Source organism: Aquarana catesbeiana, linkage group LG06, assembly GCF_042186555.1.
Source record: "Aquarana catesbeiana isolate 2022-GZ linkage group LG06, ASM4218655v1, whole genome shotgun sequence".
Lineage (NCBI taxonomy): Eukaryota > Metazoa > Chordata > Amphibia > Anura > Ranidae > Aquarana > Aquarana catesbeiana.
In genome coordinates, this window is record NC_133329.1 from 38058403 (window position 1) to 38086230 (window position 27828).

General features: G+C 44.0%; 1 protein-coding gene across 7 annotated transcripts in view; it reads right to left on the minus strand.

Annotated features, from left to right (window-relative positions):
* The window catches only part of LOC141148316 (uncharacterized), a 254846-nt gene that overhangs the window by 183003 nt on the left and 44015 nt on the right, over positions 1-27828 (minus strand). For all 7 annotated transcript variants that reach the window (XM_073635643.1, XM_073635642.1, XM_073635641.1 and 4 more), the window contains exon 2: positions 14797-15110. In XM_073635643.1, coding sequence (XP_073491744.1) covers positions 14797-15070 — 274 coding nt within the window. In that variant the 5' untranslated portion in view covers positions 15071-15110. The remainder of the gene's footprint in view (positions 1-14796; positions 15111-27828) is intronic.

The window sequence follows — 27828 nt, forward strand, 5'->3', positions numbered from 1 at the left end:
CCCCGATCGCCCCTCCCCCCTCCCTGTCACACTGACACCAAGCAGGTTTTTTTTTTTTTTTTATTACTGCATTGGTGTCAGTTTGTGACAGTTACTGTGTTAGGACAGTTACTGTTAGCCCCCTTTAGGTCTAGGGTACCTCCCTAACCCCCCCTAATAAAATTTTAACCCCTTGATCACCCCCTGTCGCCAGTGTCACTAAGCGATCATTTTTCTGATCGCTGTATTAGTGTCACTGGTGTCGCTAGTTAGGGACGTAAATATTTAGGTTCACTGTCAGCGTTTTATAGCGACAGGGACCCCCATATACTACCTAATAAATGTTTTAACCCCTTGATTGCCCCCTAGTTAACCCTTTCACCACTGATCACCGTATAACCGTTACGGGTGACGCTGGTTAGTTCGTTTATTTTTTATAGTGTCAGGGCACCCGCCGTTTATTACCGAATAAAGGTTTAGCCCCCTGAACGCCCGGCGGTGATATGCGTCGCCCCAGGCAGCGTCAGATTAGCGCTAGTACCGCTAACACCCACGCACGCAGCATACGCCTCCCTTAGTGGTATAGTATCTGAGCGGATCAATATCTGATCCGTCCAGATCTATACTGGCGTCCCCAGCAGTTTAGAATTCCCAAAAACGCAGTGTTAGCGGGATCAGCCCAGATACCTGCTAGCACCTGCGTTTTGCCCCTCCGCCCGGCCCAGCCCACCCAAGTGCAGTATCGATCAATCACTGTCACTTACAAAACACTAAACGCATAACTGCAGCGTTCGCAGAGTCAGGCCTGATCCCTGCGATCGCTAACAGTTTTTTTGGTATCGTCTTGGTGAACTAGCAAGCGCCAGTGGCCTAGTACACCCCGGTCGTAGTCAAACCAGCACTGCACTAACACTTGGTGACGTGGTGAGTCCCATAAGTGCAGTTGAAGCTGGTGAGGTGGCAAGCACAAGTAGTGTCCCGCTGCCACCAAGAAGAAGACAAACACAGGCCCGTCGTGCCCATAGTGCCCTTCCTGCTGCATTCGCCAATCCTAATAATTGGGAACCCACCACTTCTGCAGCGCCCGTACTTCCCCCATTCACATCCCCAACCAAATGCAGTCGGCTGCATGAGAGGCATTTTCTTTATGTCCTCCCGAGTACCCCTACCCAACGAACCCCCCCAAAAAAGATGTTGTGTCTGCAGCAAGCGCGGATATAGGCGTGACACCCGCTATTATTGTCCCTCCTGTCCTGACAATCCTGGTCTTTGCATTGGGGAATGTTTTGAACGCTACCATTCACTAGTTGAGTATTAGTGTAGGGTACAGCATTGCACAGACTAGGCGCACTTTCACAGGGTCTCCCAAGATGCCATCGCATTTTGAGAGACCCGAACCTGGAACCGGTTACAGTTATAAAAGTTACAGTTACAAAAAAAGTGTAAAAAAAAAAATATATATATATATATATATATATATATATATAAAATAAAATAGTTGTTGTTTTATTGTTCTCTCTCTCTCTCTCTCTATTCTCTCTCTCTATTGTTCTGCTCTTTTTTACTGTATTCTATTCTGCAATGTTTTATTGTTATTATGTTTTATCATGTTTGCTTTTCAGGTATGCAATTTTTTATACTTTACCATTTACTGTGTTTTATTGTTAAACATTTTTTTGTCTTCAGGTACGCCATTCACGACTTTGAGTGGTTATACCAGAATGATGCCTGCAGGTTTAGGTATCATCTTGGTATCATTCTTTTCAGCCAGCGGTCGGCTTTCATGTAAAAGCAATCCTAGCAGCTAATTAGCCTCTAGACTGCTTTTACAAGCCATGGGAGGGAATGCCCCCCCCCACCGTCTTCCGTGTTTTTCTATGGCTCTCCTGTCTCAACAGGGAACCTGAGAATTCAGCCGGTGATTCAGCCAGCTGACCATAGAGCTGATGAGAGACCAGAGTGGCTCCAAACATCTCTATGGCCTAAGAAACCGGAAGCTACGAGCATTTTATGACTTAGATTTCGCCGGATGTAAATAGCGCCATTTGGAAATTTGGACCCCAATTTTTTCAAAAAAGAGTACCTGTCACTACCTATTGCCATCATAGGGGATATTTACATTCCCTGAGATAACAATAAAAATGATTAAAAAAAAATGAAAGGAACAGTTTAAAAATAAGATAAAAAAAGCAAAGAAATAATAAAGAAAAAAAAAAAAAAAAAGCACCCCTGTCGCCCCCTGCTCTCGCGCTAAGGCGAACGCAAGCGGCGGTCTGTCGTCAAACGTAAACAGCAATTGCACCATGCATGTGAGGTATCACCGCGAAGGTCAGATCGAGGGCAGTAATTTTAGCAGTAGACCTCCTCTGTAAATCTAAAGTGGTAACCTATAAAGGCTTTTAAAAATGTATTTATTTTGTTGCCACTGCACGTTTGTGCGCAATTGTAAAGCATGTCATGTTTGGTATCCATGTACTCGGCCTAAGATCATATTTTTTATTTCATCAAACATTTGGGCAATATAGTGTGTTTTAGTGCATTAAAATTTAAAAAAGTGTGTTTTTTCCCCAAAAAATGCGTTTAAAAAATCACTGCGCAAATACTGTGTGGAAAAAAAAATAAATGAAACACCCACCATTTTAATCTGTAGGGCATTTCCTTTAAAAAAATATATAATATTTGGGGGTTCAAAGTAATTTTCTTGCAAAAAAAAATAATTTTTTCATGTAAACAAAAAGTGTCAGAAAGGGCTTTGTCTTCAAGTGGTTAGAAGAGTGGGTGATGTGTGACATAAGCTTCTAAATGTTGTGCATAAAATGCCAGGACAGTTCAAACCCCCCCAAATGACCCCATTTTGGAAAGTAGACACCCCAAGCTATTTGATGAGAGGTATAGTGAGTATTTTGCAGACCTCACTTTTTGTCACAAAGTTTTGAAAATTGAAAAAAGAAAAAAAAAAAGTTTTTTCTTGTCTTTCTTCATTTTCAAAAACAAATGAGAGCTGCAAAATACTCACCATGCCTCTCAGCAAATAGCTTGGGGTGTCTACTTTCCAAAATGGGGTCATTTTGGGGGGTTTTGTGCTATCTTGGCATTTTATGGCCTTCAAAACTGTGATAGGTAGTGAGGAGTGAAATCAAAAATTTACGCGCTTAGAAATCCTGAAGGCAGTGATTGGTTTTCGGGGCCCCGTACACGGCTAGGCTCCCAAAAAGTCCCACACATGTGATATCCCCATACTCAGGAGAAGCAGCTAAATGTATTTTGGGGTGCAATTCCACATAGGCCCATGGCCTGTGTGAGCAATATATCATTTAGTGACAACTTTTTGTAAATATATATATATATTTTTTTTTTGTCATTATTCAATCACTTGGGACAAAAAAAATAAATATTCAATGGGTTCAACATGCCTCTCAGCAATTTCCTTGGGGTGTCTACTTTCCAAAATGGGGTCATTTGGGGGGGGTTTGTACTGCCCTGCCATTTTAGCACATCAAGAAATGACATAGGCAGTCATAAACTAAAAGCTGTGTAAATTCCAGAAAATGTACCCTAGTTTGTAGACGCTATAACTTTTGCGCAAACCAATAAATATACGCTTATTGACATTTTTTTTTTACCGAAGACATGTGGCCGAATACTTTTTCCATTTATAGCGCAAAAAATAAAAACCGCAGAGGTGATCAAATACCGTCAAAAGAAAGCTCTATTTGTGGGAAGAAAAGGACGCAAATTTCGTTTGGGTACAGCATTGCATGACCGCGCAATTAGCAGTTAAAGCGACACAGTGCCAAATTGGAAAAAGACCTCTGGTCCTTAGGCAGCATAATGGTCCGGGGCTGAAGTGGTTAAAAGCGGAGTTCCACCCAAAAGTGGAACTTCCGCTCATCGGATTGCTGCCCCCCTCCGGTGCCACAATTGGCACCTTTCAGGGGGGAGCGGGGTGCAGATACCTGTATAATACAGATATCTGCACCCACATTCCCGGGAATAGACTCCCGTGGGAGTCACACCCCCTCCCGCACCCCCCGCTGTCTCCTGGGAAACACACAGGTCCCAGGAGATAGCGGGGACCACTGAGAATGCGCAGCGCGTCTCATGCATGCGCAGTAGGGAAAAGGGAAGTGAAGCCGCAACGCTTAACTTCCTGATTCCCTCACTGAGAATGGCGGCGGCAGCAGCCGAGAGCCAAGCTATTGATCAGCTTCCGACATCGCTGGACTCCAGGAAAGGTTAGTGTCCATTTATTAAAAGTCAGCAGCTGCAGTATTTGTAGCTGCTGGCTTTTAATAATTTTTGTTTAGGTGGACTCTTAACCTTCCTCCCTGCACCTTGTGTTTTTTTCATCTACAAGATGTGATTTGATCATGCAGTCTTATGGTGTCATTTGTTGCCCTGTATGCACAGTCTATAGTAGAGTAAATCTTCACATTCAAGTGTCAGTTTCTGTTTGTGTTCAAATATGAGGCATGGCACTGCACAATTTAAGGCACAACCTCGGTCTGTATTCTAAAAACTGACACTCTGTGAAGAAAATACACATCACAGGATCCCTGGGTCTCTCCGTCTATAATGTTAATTAACTTTATTTGATATAGCACTTTTAACCAGTTTAAGACCAGGCCTATTTTTTAAACTTGTTGTTTACAAAGTAAAATCATTTTTTTTGCTAGAAAATTACTTAGAATCCCCAAACATTATATATATATTTTTTAACACCCTAAAGAATAAAATGGCGGTTGTTGCAATACTTTCTGTCACACCGTATTTGCGCAGAGGTCTTATAAACGCATTTTCTTTGGAAAAAATACACTTTTTTGAATAAAAAAATAAGACAACAGTAAAGTTAGCCCAATTTTTAAAAAAATCCCTTATAATAGAAAAAAAGCATGACAGGACCTCTTAAATATGAGATCTGAGGTCAAAAACACCTCAGATCTCATATTTACACTAAAATGCAATAAAAAAAAAAAGTCGTTTGGAAAAAAAAAAAAAATGTCCCTTTAAGAACTATGAGCGGAAGTGACGTTTTGACGTCGCTTCCGCCCTGCAATTGTATGGAGTCGAGCGGGGGCCATCTTCTCCTCACTCAGCTTCATGCCATGCAGGGGAGAGGATGTGATCACCTCCATCGCTGCCGGCGGCTCCAGCAAGCGGTGGAGGGCACCAGAGAGTGGCGGGAGGGGGGCCCCTCTCCCACCACCGATAAAAGTGATCTTGCAGCGAATCCGCCGTTGAGACCACTTTTATCTGAAAGTGGACCGCCTGCTGAAGAAGTGGATACTGAGGTTATGGAATCTAGCTGCTGCCATAATAACAGTATTCCACTTCAAAGTGCCACCGTAGAATGATGGCAGGTGGTCCGTAAGGGGTTAAAGGTAGCTTTCTAAAAGCACTTTACAAAGAAAACACAGGAAATACACGGGATAAAACAAACGAAAAAAGGAACAATTGCGTGAAAGATTGTCTAAAGAAAAAACATTTTTAGATTTGACTTGAATGAGTTTAGAGAAGACGAGGCTCTGATGTTCTTATGAAGTGAATTTCAGACTTTTGGAGCATAGCAGGAGAAGGCTCTGTCTGAGTGTAGGTGAATAGAGGGGACACACAGAAGACCAGAATTTGAGGAGCGGAGGCTATGGGTGGGGGGTACGTTGATAAAAGTTCAGGGAGATAATGGGGTGCCAAGCCATGAAGAGCATTATAGGTGAACAAGAGGATCTTAAAGTCTATGCAAAACCTGACGGTAGCCAGTGCAAGGACTCCAGGATAGGGGTAATATGATCACTTGTACCAGATCTAGTCAGGATTCTGTCTGCAAAATTTTTAACATATTGAAGTCAATAATTGGTGGATTCAGGTACACCAGTCAGTAGAGCACTGCAGTAGTCAAGTCGTGAGAACACAGATGTATGGATCAGCAAATGTATGGACCAGCAATGTTTCTCAAGTGGAAAAAAGGCGTTCTGACAAAAATTTGGTACATGTGGATCAAAGGTTAAACTAGCCTCAAAAATCACTCCTAGATTTTATCACAAATACAGTTAGATAGGAGAGAAGGCTAGCACTAGTCAGATGTACATAGCAATTCAATTTAACACAGACAAACAGGCTAACAAAGCAAATAACAGAGATATCACCATGCTGGAAGAGATGGCTTTCATCGCATTAGTACTCCCACATTTGTGATGCAACACAGAGGACTAGACACTGTGTGACCCGGAAGAGGAAGCTGTCTTGTCCATTTAGCAAATAGGGACAATCTAGGCGAAGGAATACATGGATGTAGGGGAATTTGTCAGCTGTGACACCACAAACTGCAGCCACAACATGTGATCCATGGGCGTCCGCAGCATAGGGCGGGGGGGGGGGCAATTGCCCCCCTGGAACCGTAAGAAGGTAGAGGTCGGCCGATATATCGGAGAAGGGAGGTCCTCCCTTCTCCACATGTTGTTGGCAGAGCAGCGCCGTGGTGTGTGAAACTGTATGGAGAGAGAGAGGAGCTGTCAAAATTGAGGTTGGATGTCGGGGGTGGGCGGGACCCGGGATGGGCAACATTATGACATTACGCTGAATTTGTCAGCTCCCCTCTCTCTCTCTCCATACAGTTTCACACAGTTACACTATCGGCTGTGAAACCTGCCAGTGCCATCCAGTGTCACCTGCCAGTGCAATCTGCCAATGCCAACCAGTGTCTGCCAGTGCCATCTGCCAACCAGTGTCATCTGCCAGTGCCACCTGCCAGTGCCATCTGCCAATGCCATCTGCCAGTGCCAGCCAGTGCCAATCAGTGTCTGCCAGTGCCAATCAGTGCCACCTGCCAGTGCCAATTAGTGCCATCCAGTGCCAACTGCCAGTGCCAATTAGTGCCACCTGCCAATCATTGCCAACCAGTGCCACTTGCCAGTGTCACCTGTCAGTGCCACCTGCCAGTGCCATCCAGTGCCACCTGCCAATGCCAACCAGTGCCTGCCAGTGTCACCTGCCAGTGCCAACCAGTGCCACCTGCCAACCAGTGCTACCTGCCAGTGCCAATCAGTGCCATCTGCCAGTGCCACCTGCCAGTGCCATCCAGTGCCACCTGCCACTGACACCTGCCAGTGCCATCCAGTGCCACCTGCCAGTGCCACCTGTCAGTGCCACCTGCCAGTGCAATCTAGTGCCATCTGCCAGTGCCAACCAGTGCCACCTGCCATTGCCAATTAGTGCCATCCAGTGACACCTGCCAGTGCCAATTAGTGCCACCTGTCAATCAGTGCCAACCAGTGCCACTTGCCAGTGCCACCTGTCAGTGCCACCTGCCAGTGCCAATCAGTGCCACTTGCCAGTGTCACCTGTCAGTGCCACCTGCCAGTGCCAATCAGTGCCACTTGCCAGTGTCACCTGTCAGTGCCACATGCCAGTGCCAACCAGTGCCACCTGCCAAAAAAAAAAAAAAAAAATTGGCCTAAAATATCGGCCCCAATTTCTAAATATCGGCATCGGCCAGAGAAAAACCCATATCGGTCGACCTCTATAAGAACGTGTTGAAGGGTGAAGACAGTTGCCCTGTGTAACGCAATGGCTGCTGCGGCGGCTATGGACTTTTTTTTCTACGTCTGCTGGCCTGGGGCTGCTCTCAGTCTGTTCTGACTTACCACAGATTGATACAGACATCCGTCTCTCCCTCACCCCCGGCCCGATCATCGGATTGGCTCTGACTGCCACTCGGGCCTCTGCTTGACATCTTGGCTGTTCCGGAAGGTGATTGGCTGCCTCAGCCTGCCTGTGTAACGTTGCTATGCCAATCCGGCCGGCACGGCTCCTCCCACAGGTGCATGCAGTGACCGAGAGAGAATACACTGCCAGTGCTATCGCATCACTGAAGAACCACAGGTAACAGCACTGCAGTGCCACTGTGCCAGTTAGGAGGAGAATATATATATATTGCTTGGAATGTTGGACAGCTGAGCTATTGCTGGAAAAATATATTTATGTTGTGTTATAATATCTTCTTCACTTTGTATGGAAGTTACTCAGTCTCTCAGGAATACCAGTCCATGATGCCCATGTAAATATAGCCTAGAGAATGTACATCTTTCTATATTGCAATGTATTGCAATTCATCTGTTGTGGCCATATTTTGATCTTTATGAAAACAACCTCTACTGTATACCATATATACTCGAGTATAAGTCGATCCGAGAATAGGTCGAGGCCCTAATTTACCACAAAAAAATGGGAAAAAATTATTGACCCGAGTATAAGACGAGGGTGAGAAATGCACAGCTACTGTAAAGAGAAAAAGAGGGTCAACAATGCCCATCTGCAGCTGTATACCTAGCTGTGTCCTGTGCATGTGTCATGTGTCCTGTGTATATGTGCATGTGTCCTGTACCTGTGTCATGTGTATATGTGCATGTGTCCTGTACCTGTGTCCTGTGTATATGTGCATGTGTCCTGTACCTGTGTCATGTGTATATGTGCATGTGTCTGTGTGCATCCTACCTGTGTCCTGTGCATGCCTCCGTGTGCCGCCCTGCGCCGATCAGCTTCGGCGGCCATTACCTGTTCAAAAGCCGCGCCTCCTCCTCGTCCATGATAGGCAGAAAACTCCATTTCCCAGCAGTCAGCGGTCAGCCTATCATGGACATTCTCTTATCCTCATACCACGGACGAGGATGAGAGAATGTCCGTGATAGGCTGTACACTGACTGCCTATCAAAGACGAGGAGGCGCGGCTTTTGAACTGTGAGAGCCACTGCTGAGTGGTATGTAGCACACGCTGGCCACCGCCTGCCTGCATCACACACTGATCATGTAGGCAGACAGCGGTGACTCGTGTATAAGTCAAGGGGGGCACTTTCAGACCCAAAAAAGGGGCTGAAAAATTTGACTTATACTCAAGTATATACGGTAGACTGTTTTCATAAAGATCAAAATATGGCCACAACAGATGTATTGCAATACATTGCAAATATGAAGATGTATATTCTCTAGGCTATATTTATAAGGGCATGGAGTGAAGCTGAATTATCTCAAGAGCTATTTCACACTGCCATCTGGCCACATTATCGGTAAAGCGCCACTAGTTTTAGGCGCTTTACCATCATTTTAGCGGCGCTATTTGGCAGCTAGCAGGGCGCTTTTAACCCCCGCTAGTGGTCGAAGAAAGGGATAAATGCGACTGTGTAACGCCGCTGCCGGAGCGCCCCCCCCCCCCCCAAAAAAAAGTTCTGCGGACGCCCATGATGTGATCGTTGCCAGGTATCCCAAGGTAAAGCAAACTAACAGCACAGGAAACAGAATTACACTAATTCCCAGTTAAAACAGCAAAATTAATTTAAAGCATACAATGCGTGTAAAGGATTGGTGTGCTTTTCATGTCACTCTCAAAGCCACATAAATAAAACCTTCTTCACAATGTGCAGTATTGTTTTTTTGAAATTTGCTGCCTTGTTAATTGTTCCCTATGGCTGTATCCAGCTGCCCAAACTCTGACAATAGCTTGCCGATTCACTTAGCAAAAAAAGAAACTCAAAGTGGATGTAAACCCCATTCATGAAATTTGACCTGGCATCTATCTGTAGTGTTTACTTATCTCTCTTCAGAGCCCTAAGCCCCGTGTCTATGGTTGCCACCTCATCCCTTTAAACCCGAACACATATTAATTACACAGGTTCTGTGGCTGATTAAGGTGGTAATTAAACTCACATGGTGCCTTACCTGCATTTAATTAGCCTCAGAACCTGTATAATTCATATGTGTTCGGGTTTAAAGGGATGAGGTGGCAACTCTACCCATGTCTTACTCTGTTCCTCTGTTATCAGCCTGATAACTTCTGACAAGTTCTCCAACACAAGAGATAAAAGCAGCTGGAAATTTGTGTCGGGGAGGGTGCATAGAGATAGATTATCAGAGAGCTGGTCTATTCACAGCACAGCTCTGCAAGTTTCTTTGTTCCTCTGCCTATGTGGAGGGGGAGTTCCCTTTCCTCCAATCAGCTCACACACAGTGTATGCCAAGACTCCACACACACTGCTAAAACAGGAAGAAATATTTGTAACACGATGTGCACTTTCTAAAGAGTATAGAAAGTTGAAGACAGCAGATATACATGTAAAACTTATGTAGGGAGATTTGTCTCATCTCTGCTGTATAATCTGAGGCTGTTCATTTCACTGGATATATGTCAAAGACCTTGATTGCAATTCCGGTTAATTTAATATGTTTATTGTATATATTTTTGGTTTACAAGGATATTATTTTACTTTGTATTTAATAAATTGGCAGCTGTTGCCATCATACCCAGCCTTGGTATGATGTCAGGTCATTTTAATTGGTGGAGGTGGGGATTGGATTTTGGTTGGCCCAGGTGCCAGGTGTCTTACACAATACCCTTGTCAAGGTTTGTATACTGTATGGAGGGTTGGAGGGGGTCATTCAAGTTAAGTTTCATGCATGGGGTCACTTTAATGTAATGAAAAGAAAAATATGGTAAACAGGCATAGTAATTGTTACTTTAAAGTGTACCTCCAGACAACATGTCTTATTTTAGTTTAATATATTGTAAAGTGTGGCACAATTAGAACCTGTATCAAGTTTATATTGCTGTCTGGGGAGCTTTCCCTTCCATTCTAAATCTTGTTTAAAAAGTTCTTTAATTTTATGTGTGTTCCCAATGTAGAGATGTCCTTTTGCATGCAGTTTCTGTAATTGCTATCATTAGAAAAGGAAGTGCAAAGAGTTAGTAAAATGTTGTTGCAAGAAAAAGGGCAGTAAAAGGTGTAGCCAGGTGCTGCCAGCTATTGTCCCCACTTACCCCCTGCTGACAGTGCCAGGATGGCTCTGTGCCTGAGAGCTGCGGGGTGTGGGTACCTGTCTGCTCTGTGTGCTCTGGTTCCTGCTCCTCTCTCCCTTCTGACAGCCACTGCTCAGGCCAATTGGTGGCAGGAAGAGGATTCAGCAGCTGCATTGCAGACTGGGACAGGTAGCTTGTAGAGGAACTGCTGCACTGTACATGGTTAGCTGCAGAAACTACAGATCCCAATAGACTCTGGGACTGGAGGAAGGCTTAGAAGGGATATTTATCAAACTGCCCGGGAAAGAATAGGGCTTTTTAGTGCGGGAGGACTTAGAGAGGCGGGCCACTGTCTGTACACCCACCTGCCTTTTGGAAGCCTGGTCAGAGGAGATCCAATCTAAAGACTGGGATTGGAGACCTCTGTTTCAGTGCGGCATTGGCTGCACCAACAGCCCCTGCATAATTGACACAGAGGGGTTGATTTACTAAAACTGAGGAGTGCAAAATCTGGTGCAGCTGTGCATAGAAACCAATCAGCTTCCAGGTTTTATTGTCAAAGCCTAATTGAACAGGCTGGAGTTAGATGCTGATTGGCTACCATGCACAGCTGCAACAGTTCGAGTAAATCAACCCCAGAGAGACTGGAGCATTCATCTACTGTGTGTTCCCACCACTGTTCGTCTGAGACTTCGGAAGAGACTGAAAGGGCCCCTCCCATTGTTGATGCTTGCAGCTGTACCCTGGGAACTGGTGAGGGGGCTATCCACCCAGCACTGACAGTGCCAACAGAGACTGATTTGCTGAGAGCAGGACACCAACTACACCCAGTTCACATTGTGTCTATATTAGCCCTACACAGCAGACTCATATTGCACCCCTATCACCTCTATACCACCACTATACTGAACTGTTACTGCATCTGACTCACCCCTGCCCGGTTCCTCTCCCACAACTACGCTGCATCCGTGCAAAGACTATACCACCCCTATAGTATACATCAACTGCATGCAGGTTCATGGGAAGTGTTGTTAAGTGCACCAATGTTTCCTAAAGGGCCACAACAATAGCCAGATGAAAAATCTTAAGGCCTGCCCCTTCACCTGCCCACAAACTCCCCTCCATCTCCCAATACTCATTGGTCTTCTCAAATACTGACAGTGCTTACCAGATGGTGTTAGGCCTACTACAGCCACCGTCAGTACATTCTGGCATTATAGCTCCAGTGCTTTGTAGTTCAAGTCTCATTACTGCTCACTGCTGTACTTCAGATGGCACTATTTATGCTGATCTGGGCAGCAAATGTAAAGTGTATTATTACTATTGCTATTAATTTTTCTTTGCTTGTCTCGTTATCAATTTTATTAGGTGACAGTATATTAAAGTGATTGTAAACAATCACCTTGTAAAACAACGCATTCGGTTTAAAATAGAAATGACATGCAAAACATTTTTGTATAAATTTAAAAAAAAAACATTATAAATACCTCTTTTTTTTTTCCTCTTTTATAAGTGATCACAATGCCTCTGCTCCCTCTATTCTCAGCTGCATAAAAGCTGTGGGAGGAATAGCAGCAGCACACTAAGCTTCCCAGTGAATGGCTGTGCAGGGGGGGTGTCAGGACAAGTCTGATCATTGGAGAAGAGCAGGTTGAGTTCTCAGCATAGCCAGAGAGCTGATTACGGTGTGTTCTCCTGCTTCATGTGGTCTGTTCTTTAATAGATCAGAGGGACTGGCAGGAACACCAGGGATTTCACACAAAGGAAGCAATACAGAGAGAACAGGAAACTTTCTCATACAAGTACATGTACAGCAGACACATATCAGAAAATATGAAGCGTTGGGGTAACAAACGCTTTAAATTTTCTTTTACTAACTGATTTGGTGTCTGTTTCTGTGAAACTGCATTATTGCAGGGTACTTAGCGTTACTGTCAGTGATTTCTCGTGACATTGTTTGTAGTACAATCAAACTGGGGTGTCGGAGAGGTTGAAGTTTTTGAGAAGGTTGAGGCCAAGAGCAAAGTGGACCCATCCTAACCAGCTGCTTCTTCGGAGGGAATTCTAGTTTATTCATTCTGTGCCATATTAAGCATATTGCATACAATTACACTGATCTACAAATTTTGGGAAATGATCGACCTCTGAGATAAAATGCGCTAATTATTACATATTTGAATTACATAAATTAGAAAACAGATGATAAAGGTGCAGGTTGTCTAAGGTTTTCAAGATATTTCACAATAAAGATTTATACACAGGCGAGTATATTTGCCTACAAGGGAGGGAGGTGTCTGATCATGATGCCTCGTAACTTCTGGAAAAAGTACGATAGAACAATGAAAATTGTTCTTGGCCTCAACCTTCTCAAAGACTTCAACCTCTCTGACACACCAGCTTGATTGTGCTACAAACAATGTTACGAGAAATCACTGACAGTAACGCAAAGTACCACATTTATCTTCACTTTGATACTAAAGATTACCTAACTGATATTTATTGTTCTTTTATTTCAAGGTACATTTGTCTTGGTCAGATCTACACATCATACAGTTACATCTGGTGGCTTGTGAAAGTGTCATGCCTAACATTTTCAAAGAACAGTTGCGTGATATTTTCCCTCAGAAGCCAAGATGCCTCAAACTTGTGTAAACAATGCAGATAACTTCTGCTACATTTGTGGCAAGGTTACATTTACATCTCAAAAGTGCAGTATGACGGCAGTGGTAAAAAAAGGCATACCATCTATATTTTGGATGCAAAATAGGGGATCAGGACAAGAGTTGAGCCCCTCATTGTTGTTGCATTACATGTGCAACTTATCTGTGTCATTGGCTAAACAAGAAAAAGTCCATGCCTTTCGCAGTCCCAATGGTGTAGAGGGAACCCACCAATCATAGTAGCGACTGCTATTTTTGCATGGTTCCCCCAATTGCAAAAGGGATCTAAAAAAAAGAAGAAGTGGATCGTGGAACATCCAAACACTCCATCGACACTGCGCCCTTTATCCCATGGTTAGGACTTGACTAAATCCTACTCTCTAGACTCAGATGATAAAGAGGATGAACAGGATGCAACTGATCCAGGGCCATCAATGTCAGCAGACCTAAACTTTAACTTTTGGTATCAATAAAAAGATACATTTGTAATGATTGGTGTGGCACCACGCTCATTGTTATATCACATTTTGCAGAAAAGTTATGGAGCATAATCGCACATCCCCCTCCATAATTTTGAATTATTTTGATGCAATTTTGACCTGAAGCTGTATCTTGGAAACTGGAGCCAATTAATACTCAGGACTTAATTTTCCTTTTATTAGTGACCCAATTCTGGTAGAATTTAGCTACTTTCATTTCTGAGGCTTTCTCCTTGTAGACCAGTGTTATGGGTTCTTATCAAGAAGCATATTATTTCTGTTGAAATTGTACTTTCATCAATCAAGCAAATGTCAGACCTTTATTCAGAGGCCATTAAATGATATCCAAAACTAAGAAAATATGTAATATATTGCTGCTTAGCAGTTTGTGTGGTGGCTGCATTAGTTTTCTTATTTTAGGCTGAACACTTTTACAGGAAATATTTATTGATCTTGACAGAATTGCAGTGTCCTTGTCACTTTCTGAGAGCTGAAGTGAAAGCACAAATACTCTTATCCTCTTTCCAAGCTCAGATCAGTAGAGCAGCCTAGGGTGGCGATGCTGCTCCTCCATTGATATACTGAGTGAGCATTGTCAACCTAGGACAGGAAATGTGCTACTGGCAGGATCATCTGATGAAGATGATAGCAATGAAATGGACTGAAAAAAAAACTACCGGTAATAGACACCACATCTAGGGACTGATAAGCTGCACTACATTGCATTTTGTTTTTGGGTTTAGATACTCTTTAACCTTAGATGTGATTATATAAAGATTAGGAGGACCCATCCTGGGACACTATAGTAAAAACAAAACCTGGGTTATTGTGAAGAGGGAAGGTAGGTGAAGGGGTATTTGCCACTATTTTATAAAGTATTAGTACTATTCCTTACCTTTCTGAAGTTCTTCTTTAAGGTCCAGACTTGCTTGGCGCTCATTTATTTCTTGCAGGATAGTCACAACTAAGTTAGGTGCATGTTTAACCGTGTAATGGCGCCATATAACATCCACCAATTCTTCTGCAGATTTGTTTTCGATATTCTTCCAAGCAATTTTGGAAAATCCTTCCACCTCAGTCCCATTAAGTTTTCTCCTGAAGGCCTCTAATGGTTTTTCTTTAATGTCTTCTAGAGCTCTCTCCAAAATACTTTTAATTTTTCCAGCCATGACAGTGGGCAGGCAGAAATTTCTCTGTTACTACTTGATACTGAAAAGGGAAATAAAAAAGCAAATGATAAGATTTAAAGCTGAACTCTGGGATAGTGGTAAAATAAATCCAAATAGCTCTATTCCATTAATAAAATAAAAACAATTATTTTATTTCTTTATTTTTAATTGCATTGTTTTGTATAAACTCACTCTTTTAAAAAACGCTGACATCATTGCTGCAAACAGGAAGAATCTACAATATCCAGGCACTGAGAGGATGGACTTCTAAAGTAGCAACGTCACTTCCTCTTTGTCACCATTTTATTGAGACTACAATTCCCATCATTCACTAGGAATTGTGCTCACATTGGGAAGGCACGGGGGAGAGATTGTGGGCCTGTTTGTGTAGTGTAACGGTCACAGCCAAATAATCAGACCAGTGGTGATGTGCAATCTCTACTTTACTTAACAGTGAACTTAAACATAAATTGTACTGGAAATCGTGCGAAACTGGGTATACAGTACAGAACATTAATATGAACCGTAAAGAAAGAGGATATAACAATTATACTGCAGTTCAACGAATGTCCGCAAGGTGGCAGCAGCGTGTTCTGAGTCCAATCTACAGATAGAATAGAGAGTTAAAGAATCTCACGTGTCCAACATAGTAATCGTTCGATCAACAGAACTTTGAGCTGAGTGGACCTCCTGCTGACACAGACTTCACGCTGGCACTGCTTTCTACTTGCTTCGGTCGGGGGTTCTGGTGGCTGGAGATAGGGCCAACTCACTTCATGGACAGCTTCCACCATTGGACTGTAACAGAGTCCTCTCCAGTGACTGGGGCTTGGAAAGATGCTGAGTGCTCTTGTGCTCACTGCTGGTGGCCCGTACACCAGACTTAACAGGGGAGGACCCAGCACCTGGGAACAGCTCCCTTGCCCAGCCACTGCTGTCCCATCAGGCAGGATCTCTCTGAGCGCAGGAAGCTGGGTGGAGCTGACATTTATATCCCCTGGGCGTGTCCAGGGGCTCAGAGGATTGTGGGGAGTTGAGTTAAAGGGACCTGCATCAGAATCTGGAAAAAGGGGCATCCCACTACACTTGTATCAGATCACCTCTTGTAGATTGCCATAACAGACCAAAGAGACTCTTGGACTGTCAGACAAAGTGTGAAGTCATAGGAGATGGAACAGATCAGGAATCTCCTAGCCCTTCAAATGACATCATTTCAATGGACAAAGAGTCTGAGATTCCTCGTTCAACCCAAACAGGGTTCCTTGAAGCAGAATGCTTGAAGATAGAGGTGTGATATAAGTTCACCCACAAATTGGTTCAATCCATAGGAGTGCGCAGCCTATTGCATTAGGGTGTGTACCCAAAAGCTCAAGCACACATACGTGTGTATATGTAGCCCGTAGAGTTCAATATTGAGTTGGCCCACCCTTTGCAGCTCTAACAGCTTCAACTCTTCTGGGAAGGCTGTCCACAAGGTTTAGGAGTGTGTCTATGGGAATGTTTGACCATTCTTCCAGAAGGGCATTTGTGAGGTCAGGCACTGATGTTGGACAAGAAGGCCTGGCCCGCAGTCTCCACTGGAATTCATCCCAAAGGTGTTCTATCGGGTTGAGGTCAGGACTCTGTGCAGGTCAGTCAAGTTCCTCCACCCCAAACTCGCTCATCCATGTCTTTATGGACCTTGCTTTTTGCACTGGTCCAAATAATTTGGTGGAGGGGGGATTATGGTGTGGGGGGAGGGGGGATTATGGTGTGGGGTTGTTTTTCAGGGGTTGGGCTTGGCCCCTTAGTTCCAGTGAAGGGAACTCTTAAGGTGTCAGCATACCAAGACATTTTAGACAATTTCATGCTCCCAACTTTGTGGGAACAGTTTGGGGATGGCCCCTTCCTGTTCCAACATGACTGCGCAAAGCAAGGTCCATAAAGACATGGACTTAGCAGGGTGATGGGAAATTAACTTCAAGTGCAAAAATTCACATTATAACTGTAACTAAAAGATATACAATTAAGTGTAACACTCTAAAAAATAAAAATTCCAAGGTGCTATAATGGTGTGAACCTCCCAAATAAAAAGTTGTTGCACTTGAAGGTAATTTGTATTGCCATTATCTGTAGAGGGGTTTCCACCATTCCTGCTAAGGCAGCACTGATGGGCACTAACAGGCTGCACTGATTGGCAGCCTTGATGGGCACTAATTGGTAGCACTGATGTGCACTGATAGGTGGCATTGATAGGCAGCACTGATTGGCACTGATAGGTGGCACCGATGGGCGGCACTGATGGGCACTGATTGTCAGCACTGGCACTGATAGGCGGCACTATTGGGCACTGATATGCATTACTGATGGGCTCTGATTGGTAGCACTTATGGGCACTGATAGGCTCTAAATTGGCAGCACTGATGGACACTGATTGGCACTGATAGGCAGCACTGATTTTAAGCACTGATGGACACTGATAGGCTGCACTGATGGGCACTGACTGGCAGCACTGATTGGCACTTATAGGTGGCACTGATAGGCAGCACCGATGGGCAACAATTTGTTAGCATTGATTGGCACTGATAGGCAGCACTGATGGGCACCGATATGCAGCACTGATGGGCACTGATTGGCAGCACTGATTGGCAGCACTGATGGGCAGCACTGATGGGCAATGATTGGCACTGATAGGCAGCACCGATGGGCACTGATATGTAGCACTGAAAGGCAGCATTGGTTGGCCCTGATTGACAGCATTGGTTGGCACTGATTTACAGAATTGGTTGTCACTGATAGGCAGCATTGATTGGCACTGGTTGGCACTGATAGGCAGCATTGGTTGGCACGCTTGGTCCCGCCCACCCCCGACATCACCACTGACTTTTGACAGCTGATGTCTCTCCCTGCATGCAGTGTCATTATCTGACAGTTTCATACACTGAACAGCTCTGGCAATTCCCACAATCTGCTGCCTGTGAAACAGGCAGCGCGGGCCACACACTATCTTGGATGCAGCATTTGGGGCAAATCTCTGGAGACAGCATGGGGTGATTAGGGTTTGCCCAGGCACACCCGGCACACCCCGTGTGCACGCCTATGATTTAATCTACATATCGCCTTATTAGATGTTATTGAAGAGCAGCTTTTACATGCTAATCTTCATCCAGATTAATAAAGACACTCTCCACATGTGGGAATAGAAATTGAGACAGAGCCTCCAATAGTGTAAAAACACCTTAAAGTAATTGGTTTGTTAAAAGGAATGCACTTACATTATAAAGGATTCAAAATCACCTTTTTAAAATTCCAAACATGCCAGGTGACTCAGTGTTGCGATCTCTTCATAGCTTTCTTCGTACACATGGAGTCACAGTCTCAGCGTTGCCGTGTAGCCACACCCTGGCGCGTTTCGTCACTTCAGACGTCACAGGGGGTGGGACACGGCATGGCAACGAAGCTTAAGTATCTCCCTCCTCATCACTTCAACTCATAGTGAGCAAATTTGGTGGACTTTAAGTCAATGGACATGGACCACTGCAATATTGTCCATCTGTCCAATTAACCCGCCTTCTGCCAGTTAAAATTGTAATTATAAACTATAAATGATAAAATATTCACAAATGGCTAGATAGTATAGAACAGATAGATAGATAGAACAGCGGAATGCATATTACTGTGTCTCACCTTACTCCACCAATATAGCACACTACTCATGTGGGAATTAAAATGGACTGACCTAATTATCCAACTGTTCCATTAACCCCACATTGACTAAGATAGTTTAAAAATAACCATTAAATGCTGCAGGAGGAGACAAATATTCTCTCCAATTCAAAAAACTGCAGCACGCAACATATAAAATGAAATTAAATAATGGTAAATACCGAATCTCAGATTCATTGCCACTACCAATTTAAGGTTTGGAGGAGTGATACTATTGCTTTTACAAACTTGATTATAATTTAAATTTATAGTCTATATAAAATATCCCTAAAGTTATATATGTATATATATCTAGATATATATACATATACACACACACACACACACACACACACACACACACATATATTATATATATATATATGTATATATACATACATACATATATATACATGTATAGGGATGAGCCCGATGTTGGAGTCGAACGTAAGTGTTCACCTGTTCGCGAAGTGTTCACCGAAGTGTCCACCAGTTCCTCGGGTGTTCACCTGTTCGCCGAACAGCGAACAATATGCGGTGTTAGCGGCAAATTCAAAAGCTGCCGGAACACCGTTAAAGTCTACACTAACATGAAAAATCAAAAGTGCTAATTTTTAAAGGCTTATATGCAAGTTATTGTCATAAAAAGTGTTTGGGGACCCGGGTCCTGCCTCAGGGGACATGGATCAATGCAAAAAATGTTTTTTAAAACGCCCGTTTTTTCGGGAGCAGTGATTTTTTTTTAATGCTTAAAGTGAAACAATAAAAATGAAATATTCCTTTAAATATCATGCCTGGGGGGTGTTTATAGTATGCCTGTAAAGTGGCACATTTTTCCCGTGTTTAGAACAGTACCACAGCAAAATTACATTTCTAAAGGAAAAATTGTCATCCAAAACTGATCGCGGCTGTAATGAATTCGTAATGAATCGGGTCTCGGCAATATAGATGCAGATAATTGAAAAAAAGAGCATAGGATCCCCCCCGTCCATTACCAGGCCCTTTGGGTCTGGTATGAATATTAAGGGGAACCCCAAACCAAATCAAAAAAAAAAATTGCGTGGGGGGTCCCCCTAAAATTCATACCAGGCCCTTCGGGTTTGATATGGAAATTAAGGGGAACCCTGTGTCAAATTTTTTAAAAAAATGGTGTAGGGGTCCCCCCAAAATCCATACCACATATGGATTTTAAGGGGAACCCTGCGCCAAAATTTTAAAAAAATGGCGTAGGGGTCCCCCCAAAATCCATACCAGACCCTTATCTGAGCATGCAACCTGGCAGGCCACAGGAAAAGAGGGGGGATGAGAGAGCGCCCCCCCGAACCGTACCAGGCCACTTGCTCTCAACATGGGGAGGGTGTTTTAGGGTATCCTCCAAACCACCTTGTCCCCATGTTGATGGGGACAAGGGCCTCATCCCCACAACCCTTGCCCGGTGGTTGTGGGGGTCTGCAGGTGGGGAGCTTATCAGAATCTGGAAGCCCCCTTTAACAAGGGGACCCCCAGATCCCGGCCTCCCCCCGTGCAAATTGGTAACGGGGTACAAATGTACCCCTACCATTTCACAAAAAGTGTCAAAATGGTAAAAAAGACAAGAGACAGCTTGGGACAAGTAGTTTATTAAAAAATAAAAATGTCTCACGGTGTAAGTTCACGCCGCCCGACGGACCGAAAAAGAAAAAAAAAACCCTGCAACCGACCCGCCTCCGTGGGAGGCTCCCGCCATCTGACGCGTCTTTGATGTAACAGGTCTTATATAACTAAGGGTGGGGCCACCCGGTGACATAACCCCTCGTGGCATCAGAGGGGGCGGGGTCACCGGGTTACATCAACGGGTGGCCCCGACCTCAGTTATATAAAAGCTGTCACAGCGAAGACATGTCAGATGACAGGAGCCTCTCATGGTTGCGGCTTTTTTTTTTTTTTATTACACCGTGGGACATTTTTATTTTTTACTTTTTAAAAAAGGACTTGTCCCAAGCTGTCTCTTGTCTTTTTTACCATTTTGACGCTTTTTTTGTGAAATGGTAGGGGTACGTTTGTACCCCGTTACTAATTCGCACAGGGGGGAGGCCGGGATCTGGGCGCCCCGCAGACCCCCACAACCACCGGGGAAGGGTTGTGGGGATGAGGCCCTTGTCCACATCAACATGGGGACAAGGTGCTTTGGGGGGCTACCCCAAAGCACCCTCCCTATGTTGAGGGCATGTGGCCTGGTACGGTTCAGGGGGGGTGCTCTCTTGTCCCTCCCTCTTTTCCTGCAGCCTGCCAGGTTCCAAGGCTCTGGTTTGGATTTTAGGGGGAATCCTACGCCATTTTTTTTTATTTTGGTGCAGGGTTCCCCTTAAAATCCATACCAGTCCTGAAGGGTCTGGTATGGATTTTGGGGGGTACCCCTAGGCCATTTTTTTTAAATTTGGTGCAGGGTTCCCCTTAATATTCATACCAGACCCAAAGGGCTTGGTAATGGTCTGGGGGGGGGGATCCTACGCTCTTTTTTTCAATGAGTTTTATCTATATTGCCGAGACCCGACAGTTCATTACAGCCGCAATCAGTTTTTAAATGACAATTTTTCCTTTAGAAATCTCATTTTGCTCTGGTATTGTTCTAAACACGGGAAAAGTGTGCCACTTTACAGGCATACTATAGACACCCCCCAGGCACGATATTTAAAGGAAAATTAAATTTTTATTGTTTCACTTTAAGCATTTTTAAAATCACTGCTCCTGAAAAAACACCCGTTTTAAAAAAAAAAAATGTTGCATTGATACATATCCCCAGGACAGGACCCAGGTCCTCAAACACTTTTTATGACAACAACTTGCATATAAGCCTTTAAAATGATCACTTTTGATTATTCATGTTTGTGTCCCATAGACTTTAACGGTGTTTGTGTGTTCTGCCGAATTTTTTGCCTGTTTGCATGTTCTGCTGCGAACCGAACAGGAGGGTGTTCGGCTTATCCCTATACATGTACATAATGTTTATCTCATCTCAAAAAATAAAGAATAAAAACTAAAACAAAGTACTGTATATCCTCAAGAGATTCTCAAAATATTCAGTTAGAATCCGACTAATAAGTATTAATCATTAATAATCACTAATGAAGCAGTTAATGTCCAGTTTGATTTTTAACCCCTCAGGGCTCATCGTCTGTAATAAATGAATACACTTTGTTTCCCTTCTGGAGAGGTCTCTAACTCTATTAGAGCATCTCCAAGCAGAGAGGACCCTATCCACACCTCATAATTGGAGAGAAGAGGGGACTTTTGCATGATAACGCCTGTAGTGTTCTGAAACACTATGATATTTATATCCTTTTAATATATTGGTTATGCGTTTCCCTACTCTGATTTTCAGAGTTTTATACGTCCATAAACATCATAAACATTTTATACGTCCAATATACATCAGTCTGCATGGGCAGACTAATGCATATACGACATGAGTAGTGTCACATGTTATGAGGTCAGTGATCTCATACTCCCTACCTGTAGGGTTTGAATAAAATGTGGATCGTTTCTTTACATTGTTTTTGCAAACTGACATGCTCTACATTTTCCGCACTCTACAAAACCCTTTCGACCCTGACAGAAAGATAGTTTGGATGGAGGATCTAGAATTTTTCGAACTACGTTGTCACCAAAATTAGGAGCCCTCCTATAAATAAAGGAGTGTTTTTTTGGGATTAAAGATTTGAATACCTTATCCATCCTGAGAATATGCCAATGCCTGGAGAATATGCTCTCAATTTCCTTATACTGGCAATAATTCTGAGATGAAACACCACTGCTTATTATCATCTTTATCAACATGGATCCTATTCTCCAAGCACTGGTCCCTCGGGATGGCCAATGTCCTCTGGATCTCTTGATCTATCTGTACCTCTGAATATCCCTTCTGTATAAATTTCCTTTTTATGGTATCTGATTGTTCTAGAAACTCACTGGCAAAAGTGCAGTTTCTTCTGAATGGCATTAGCTGACCTCATGGAATGTTGCGCAACCACATAGGATAATGTCCACTTCTAATTGATAGATAGCTATTTCTGTCTGTAGTTTTTAAATAAACTTTTGTGGCTAAAAAATCAGTTTTTCTATAAATAGTCAGATCCAAGAAATTGATGGTATTGGTGCTGTACTGGTAGTCCAATTTAATATTGTTGTTATTATTGTTCTTATAGAATATAGCGCTGGTTCTGTTATCCTGATCACATCATATGATGCCCAGTCAGGATAACACAACCACTTTGCCGGCGTCATATTCCTATACGGCGGGCGGCAAGTGGTTAAATGAAGAAAGGATAAGCAAGTATACTTATACGGACAATCTATAAGACAATAACGTTATTGTAAGAGATATGGTTAAACACCTGCAGTATTCTGTCTAACAGTAGTTAACTGAACTGAACTGCATTTACATAGCAACAATATATAAAAAAAGTCCTAACTTGCATTAACAGTCCCAGTTTTGTTACACTGGCCAGTAAATGATAAAAAAAAAAATGGAAGAAAGCACAACAGTTTCCAACAGAAAACAGATCAATGTTAGTCTCCTACCAGACCAATCACACCCTCTTCTGGGTCTCCAGACACATGCTCTGATTCAGTTCAAGTGCTCAGACATAAATATGAATTGCTGTGATATCTCTCTTTCAATGCTGCTGAGACAGTCCCACTTTTCCTTCCTTACTAGCAGTCGGAGTGCTCTGTAGTACAGTCTGATCACATCAGGCTTCCAAATCACACCTCATACCCTCCCAGGGAGAAGATTCTCGGTCTCTGAGACGAGGTCTTGCATGAAGAACAGTCTACTTCTTTCACCTGATTGAGGTAAGCTAGGCCAGGGTTCCATTCAGCCAACAGACCAGTCTCTCTCTGACCCCCTGCTACCTATAAGACTGTCCTCCCCTTTACTCTCAGCAGCCTGCAGACAGTGCCGGTGCAAGGATTTTTGTCTACATAGGTGAAGGAGCATTTTGCTGCCCCCCCTTCCCCCCAAATGTCCTCTTGCCACCCCCCTTCCAAATGCAACCCCTGACCCCCATATGGAATAAACTTTATTTGTGCCCCATTCAGCTATAGTGGCTCAGTGGCCGCAATAATAACCCCCAACTATGGTGTCAGTGGCTGCAATAATAACCCCCAACTATGGTGTCAGTGGCTGCAATAATAACCCCCAACTATGGTGTCAGTGGCTGCAATAATAACCCCCAGCATAGGTGTCAGTGGCTGCAAAAATAAACCCCCTGATAGGTGTCAGTCATCACAATAATAAACTCCAGCATTGGTGTCAGAGGCCCCAATAATAATCCCCAGCATAGGTGTTCTTGGCCATAATATTAAACCCCAGCATAGGTGTCAGTGGCGGCAATAATAAACCCCAGCATTGTTGTCAGAGGCCTCAAAAAATAAACCCCAGCATAGGTGTCAATGACTGCAATAATAAACCCCAGCATAGGTGTCAGGGGCCACAATAATAAACCCCAGAATTGGTGTCAGAGGCTGCAATATTAAACCCAAGAATAGGTATCAGTGGATGCAATATTAAACCCATAGCATTGGTGTGAGTGGCAACCCCCCTCTACATTGGTGATTAGTAGGGATGAGCTTCGTATTCGAGTCAAACCCATGTTCGACTCGAACATCGTCTGTTCACCGAATTGCGAGCGATATGGGCCGTTCGCGCCAAATTCGTGTGGCGCGTCACGGCCCATAATTCACTGCGGCATCGCAGTGCATTGCTGGCTGATGATTGGCCAAGCATGCACTATGACCCGCATGCTTGGCCAATCACAGCGCCGTCAGTAGAGAGAGCGGTAATTGGCCAATGCCAGGGTGGCTTTGGCCAATTATGGCTCAGGGGGTTTAGAACACACCCCACACTATATAAGGCCGCCTGCACGGCGGCCCTGTGTAGTGTGTTCTGACGTTGAGATACATAGATAGACAGAGAGACAGTGTCATTTCATTTGAGTTAGCTAGATTAGGCAGTACAGTCAGTGAGTTAGCTGCACTTACAGTGTATTGTGTATATATATGCATCCCAGGTGTTGCATATATATATATATATATATATATATATATATATATATATATATATATATATATATATATATATATATACACTGTATTCAGTTTAGCTAGATCCGTTCCTGTTATCTTCTTACTGACAGGTAGGGATGAGCCGAACACCCCCCGGTTCGGTTCGCACCAGAACCTGCGAACGGACCGAAAGTTCGCACAAACGTTAGAACCCCATTGACGTCTATGGGACTCGAACGTTCGGAATCAAAAGTGCTCATTTTAAAGGCTAATTTGCATGGTATTGTCCTAAAAAGGGTTTGGGGACCCGGGTCCTACCCCAGGGGACATGTATCAATGCAAAAAAAACTTTTAAAAACGGCCGTTCGAGGCGGGACCGGAAGCGGATGATGGAGTGAGGTGGCGAGGTGAGGAGTGTGAGTGAGAGTGTCCACCCCACTCCCACCATAGAATGAATAAAATGCCCATCTCTGGTTGCTTGAAAAGGGGATACATGCTGCGCTAATGCCTGAACCTTGCAGCCCCTGTGCCTGCCTACCGCCCGTACCTTGCACCTTGTGATTCCCCCCCAGCATCCAAGCTCCAGGAGCCGAAGCGCTGCACTGCATCTCCTTTTACTCCTCGGAGGCTTCCGGGAGGGTTCGGAGGATTTCAATTCCGAAAGGAAGTCAAGCGGAGACAAGTTCTCGCGGGAACTTGATTGAGAAGAGCCATCTCGTCGGCCCCAGACACTGACGCTGGAGCACCAACAGCAGAGGTCCCGGTGTGAGTAATCACAGCTTAGGATCGGAGGGCGGAGGTACCCGAGCCCCCCCCGAAGCAACGATACAGTAGCACACAAATGATTCTTGGGTGAGTGAATAGGCTTATAACTGAACAGTATCGAATTATTTAAACTGACGGTGGTGAGAGTGTGCTGCCTAAAGCTCCCCAAACCCAGTATATCCTCCACTGTGGGAAGAAGCTCATAGATGCCAGTGTACGTGTGGGACTCACTGGGATTTGCTGGTGTCATGTGTCAGGGTAGCGGCATAGTATAACATATTGGCATACTACACTGAGGAATTTAATCTCATGGCTCTATCTGACAACACATTTGAAGCTTCCAAAGTGCCTCCTTGTGCATCGGCCACTATTCCATACTGATTAAATCTTGGGGGTCCCCTTTTTTTTTTTTTCTCTTCCGGCCTCCCTATTGTATTGTTGCAACAGGATAAATAGTGCTAATTGGTAGCCACCGGAGGAGTCAGACATGTCAACAAGAAGGAAGGGTGACGAGCAAGTAAATGTGGAAGCTATGGGGCCTCAGTCTTTACGTTCAGCTAAAGAAAAAGAAAAAGACAAAGGTGGAGTGTCATCGGTAGCAGGGGTAACGGCAGCTGCAGTTGCGGCAACTGCAAAATTGGAGAGACTGGTCAACATAACAGACCATACACCAACGAAAGGGGGGCATCAGGTACAAAGCAAAACAGCGTCAGACAGGAAGAGCCTGGGCCAGATGAACACGCACCCAAATAGTACTACAACAAAGAACCCCTCAAACAAAGGTGCGAGCATAGTGGGGAAAACAACAGAAACAAGCAATACCCAGATACATACGACGGAAGGCGAACCAACGCTTAAAGAAATCCTTACTGCGGTTAACGCCTGCAAACAATCTCTGAGCAATATGACGGATCAAATGAAAGACATAAGGGAAGAACTAGCCCATGTAAGCCAAGATCTCAAGAAATGGCAGAAAGAGTGACAGAAATAGAAGGGAGAATAAGTCTGCTGGAGGACGACTTAAACCCAATGAAGCATGAGTTAAAAGCACAGAAAGATCAGATAAAAAGGCTTATGGAAAAATTCGACGAAATGGAAAACAGACTCAGGAGAGACAATGTGAGGATAGTTGGGCTCCCAGAGAAAAGCGAGGGTCTAGACCCGATAGGTTTCGTGGAAAAATGGCTAATTGAAACTTTCGGGGTAGAAACATTCTCACAGCAGTTCTCCATTGAAAGGGCGCACAGAGTCCCATTTAGACCCCCTACACAGGGTAGTCCCCCAAGAGCCTTGTTATTGAAGTTCTTAAACTATAAGGATAAGGTGACCCTTCTTCGAAGGGCTAGAGAAAGGGGGAACTTGTATTATAATGGAGCCAGGATATCAATGTACCCTGACTTTTCACCTGAATTGCAGAAGCGCAGGATGGAATTTCTGGGTATTAAGCGTAGCCTCCAAGTGTATGACATTAAGTATGCTCTTCTTTACCCCGCCAGGCTCCGGGTAATTGCGCTGGGGGGAAGTCAGATCTTTGAATCCCCAGAGAGAGCGCGAGCATGGTTGGAAGAAAAGAAAGATCAGCTTTCGCCAAAATAAACGGGGGCTGTAACTGAGGAAAGAGAGTACAAAACGATATATTTTGTATGTGTGGGGTGGGGGGACTCACGGGGTTGTGATAGAACAAGATAGGTTTTCGTTTGGGTGAGGGATGGAGGAGAGGGTGGGGGGGTGGGGGGAGGGGGGGAGGATTGAGAGTAAGAAGGGTAGGGGTAGAGGAGTGGGTGACGGTCATTAAAAAAGCCTACAAGGGGGACCTAGAATGGAGTGGGGGGGGGGGGTGGTGGGAAGGGGAGAGTAATGATTATAATATGAAAATACAGAAAAGGGTACGTTTGCATTTCAGGATCGTGAGGGAATTTTTCTGCACAAGGGGAAGGGAGGAGAAAAAGGGAAGAAAAGAAAAAGATTATATATTTTTTTTTTTTTCTTTTTTTTTTTTTTCTTTCACAAGGTTTTACTGAATACAATGGTAAATTATAAATAGTTATGGTAAATACGTATGTCATGTGTATTATGCATTGGTCCTTAGGACTTGAAGTCACTAAAGTAAAAAGGTTGAGTGTTGGGGAAAAACCCCTCTTATCAGTAGAGATAAGCACTTTAGTTATTTGGGAACATAAGGTGTTAGGGAGGGGATTTAGTGGTGATGTGTTCTTCGTCTTTTTTTTTTCCCTCTCTCTGTTTCCTTTCTTTCCGTTGATGTT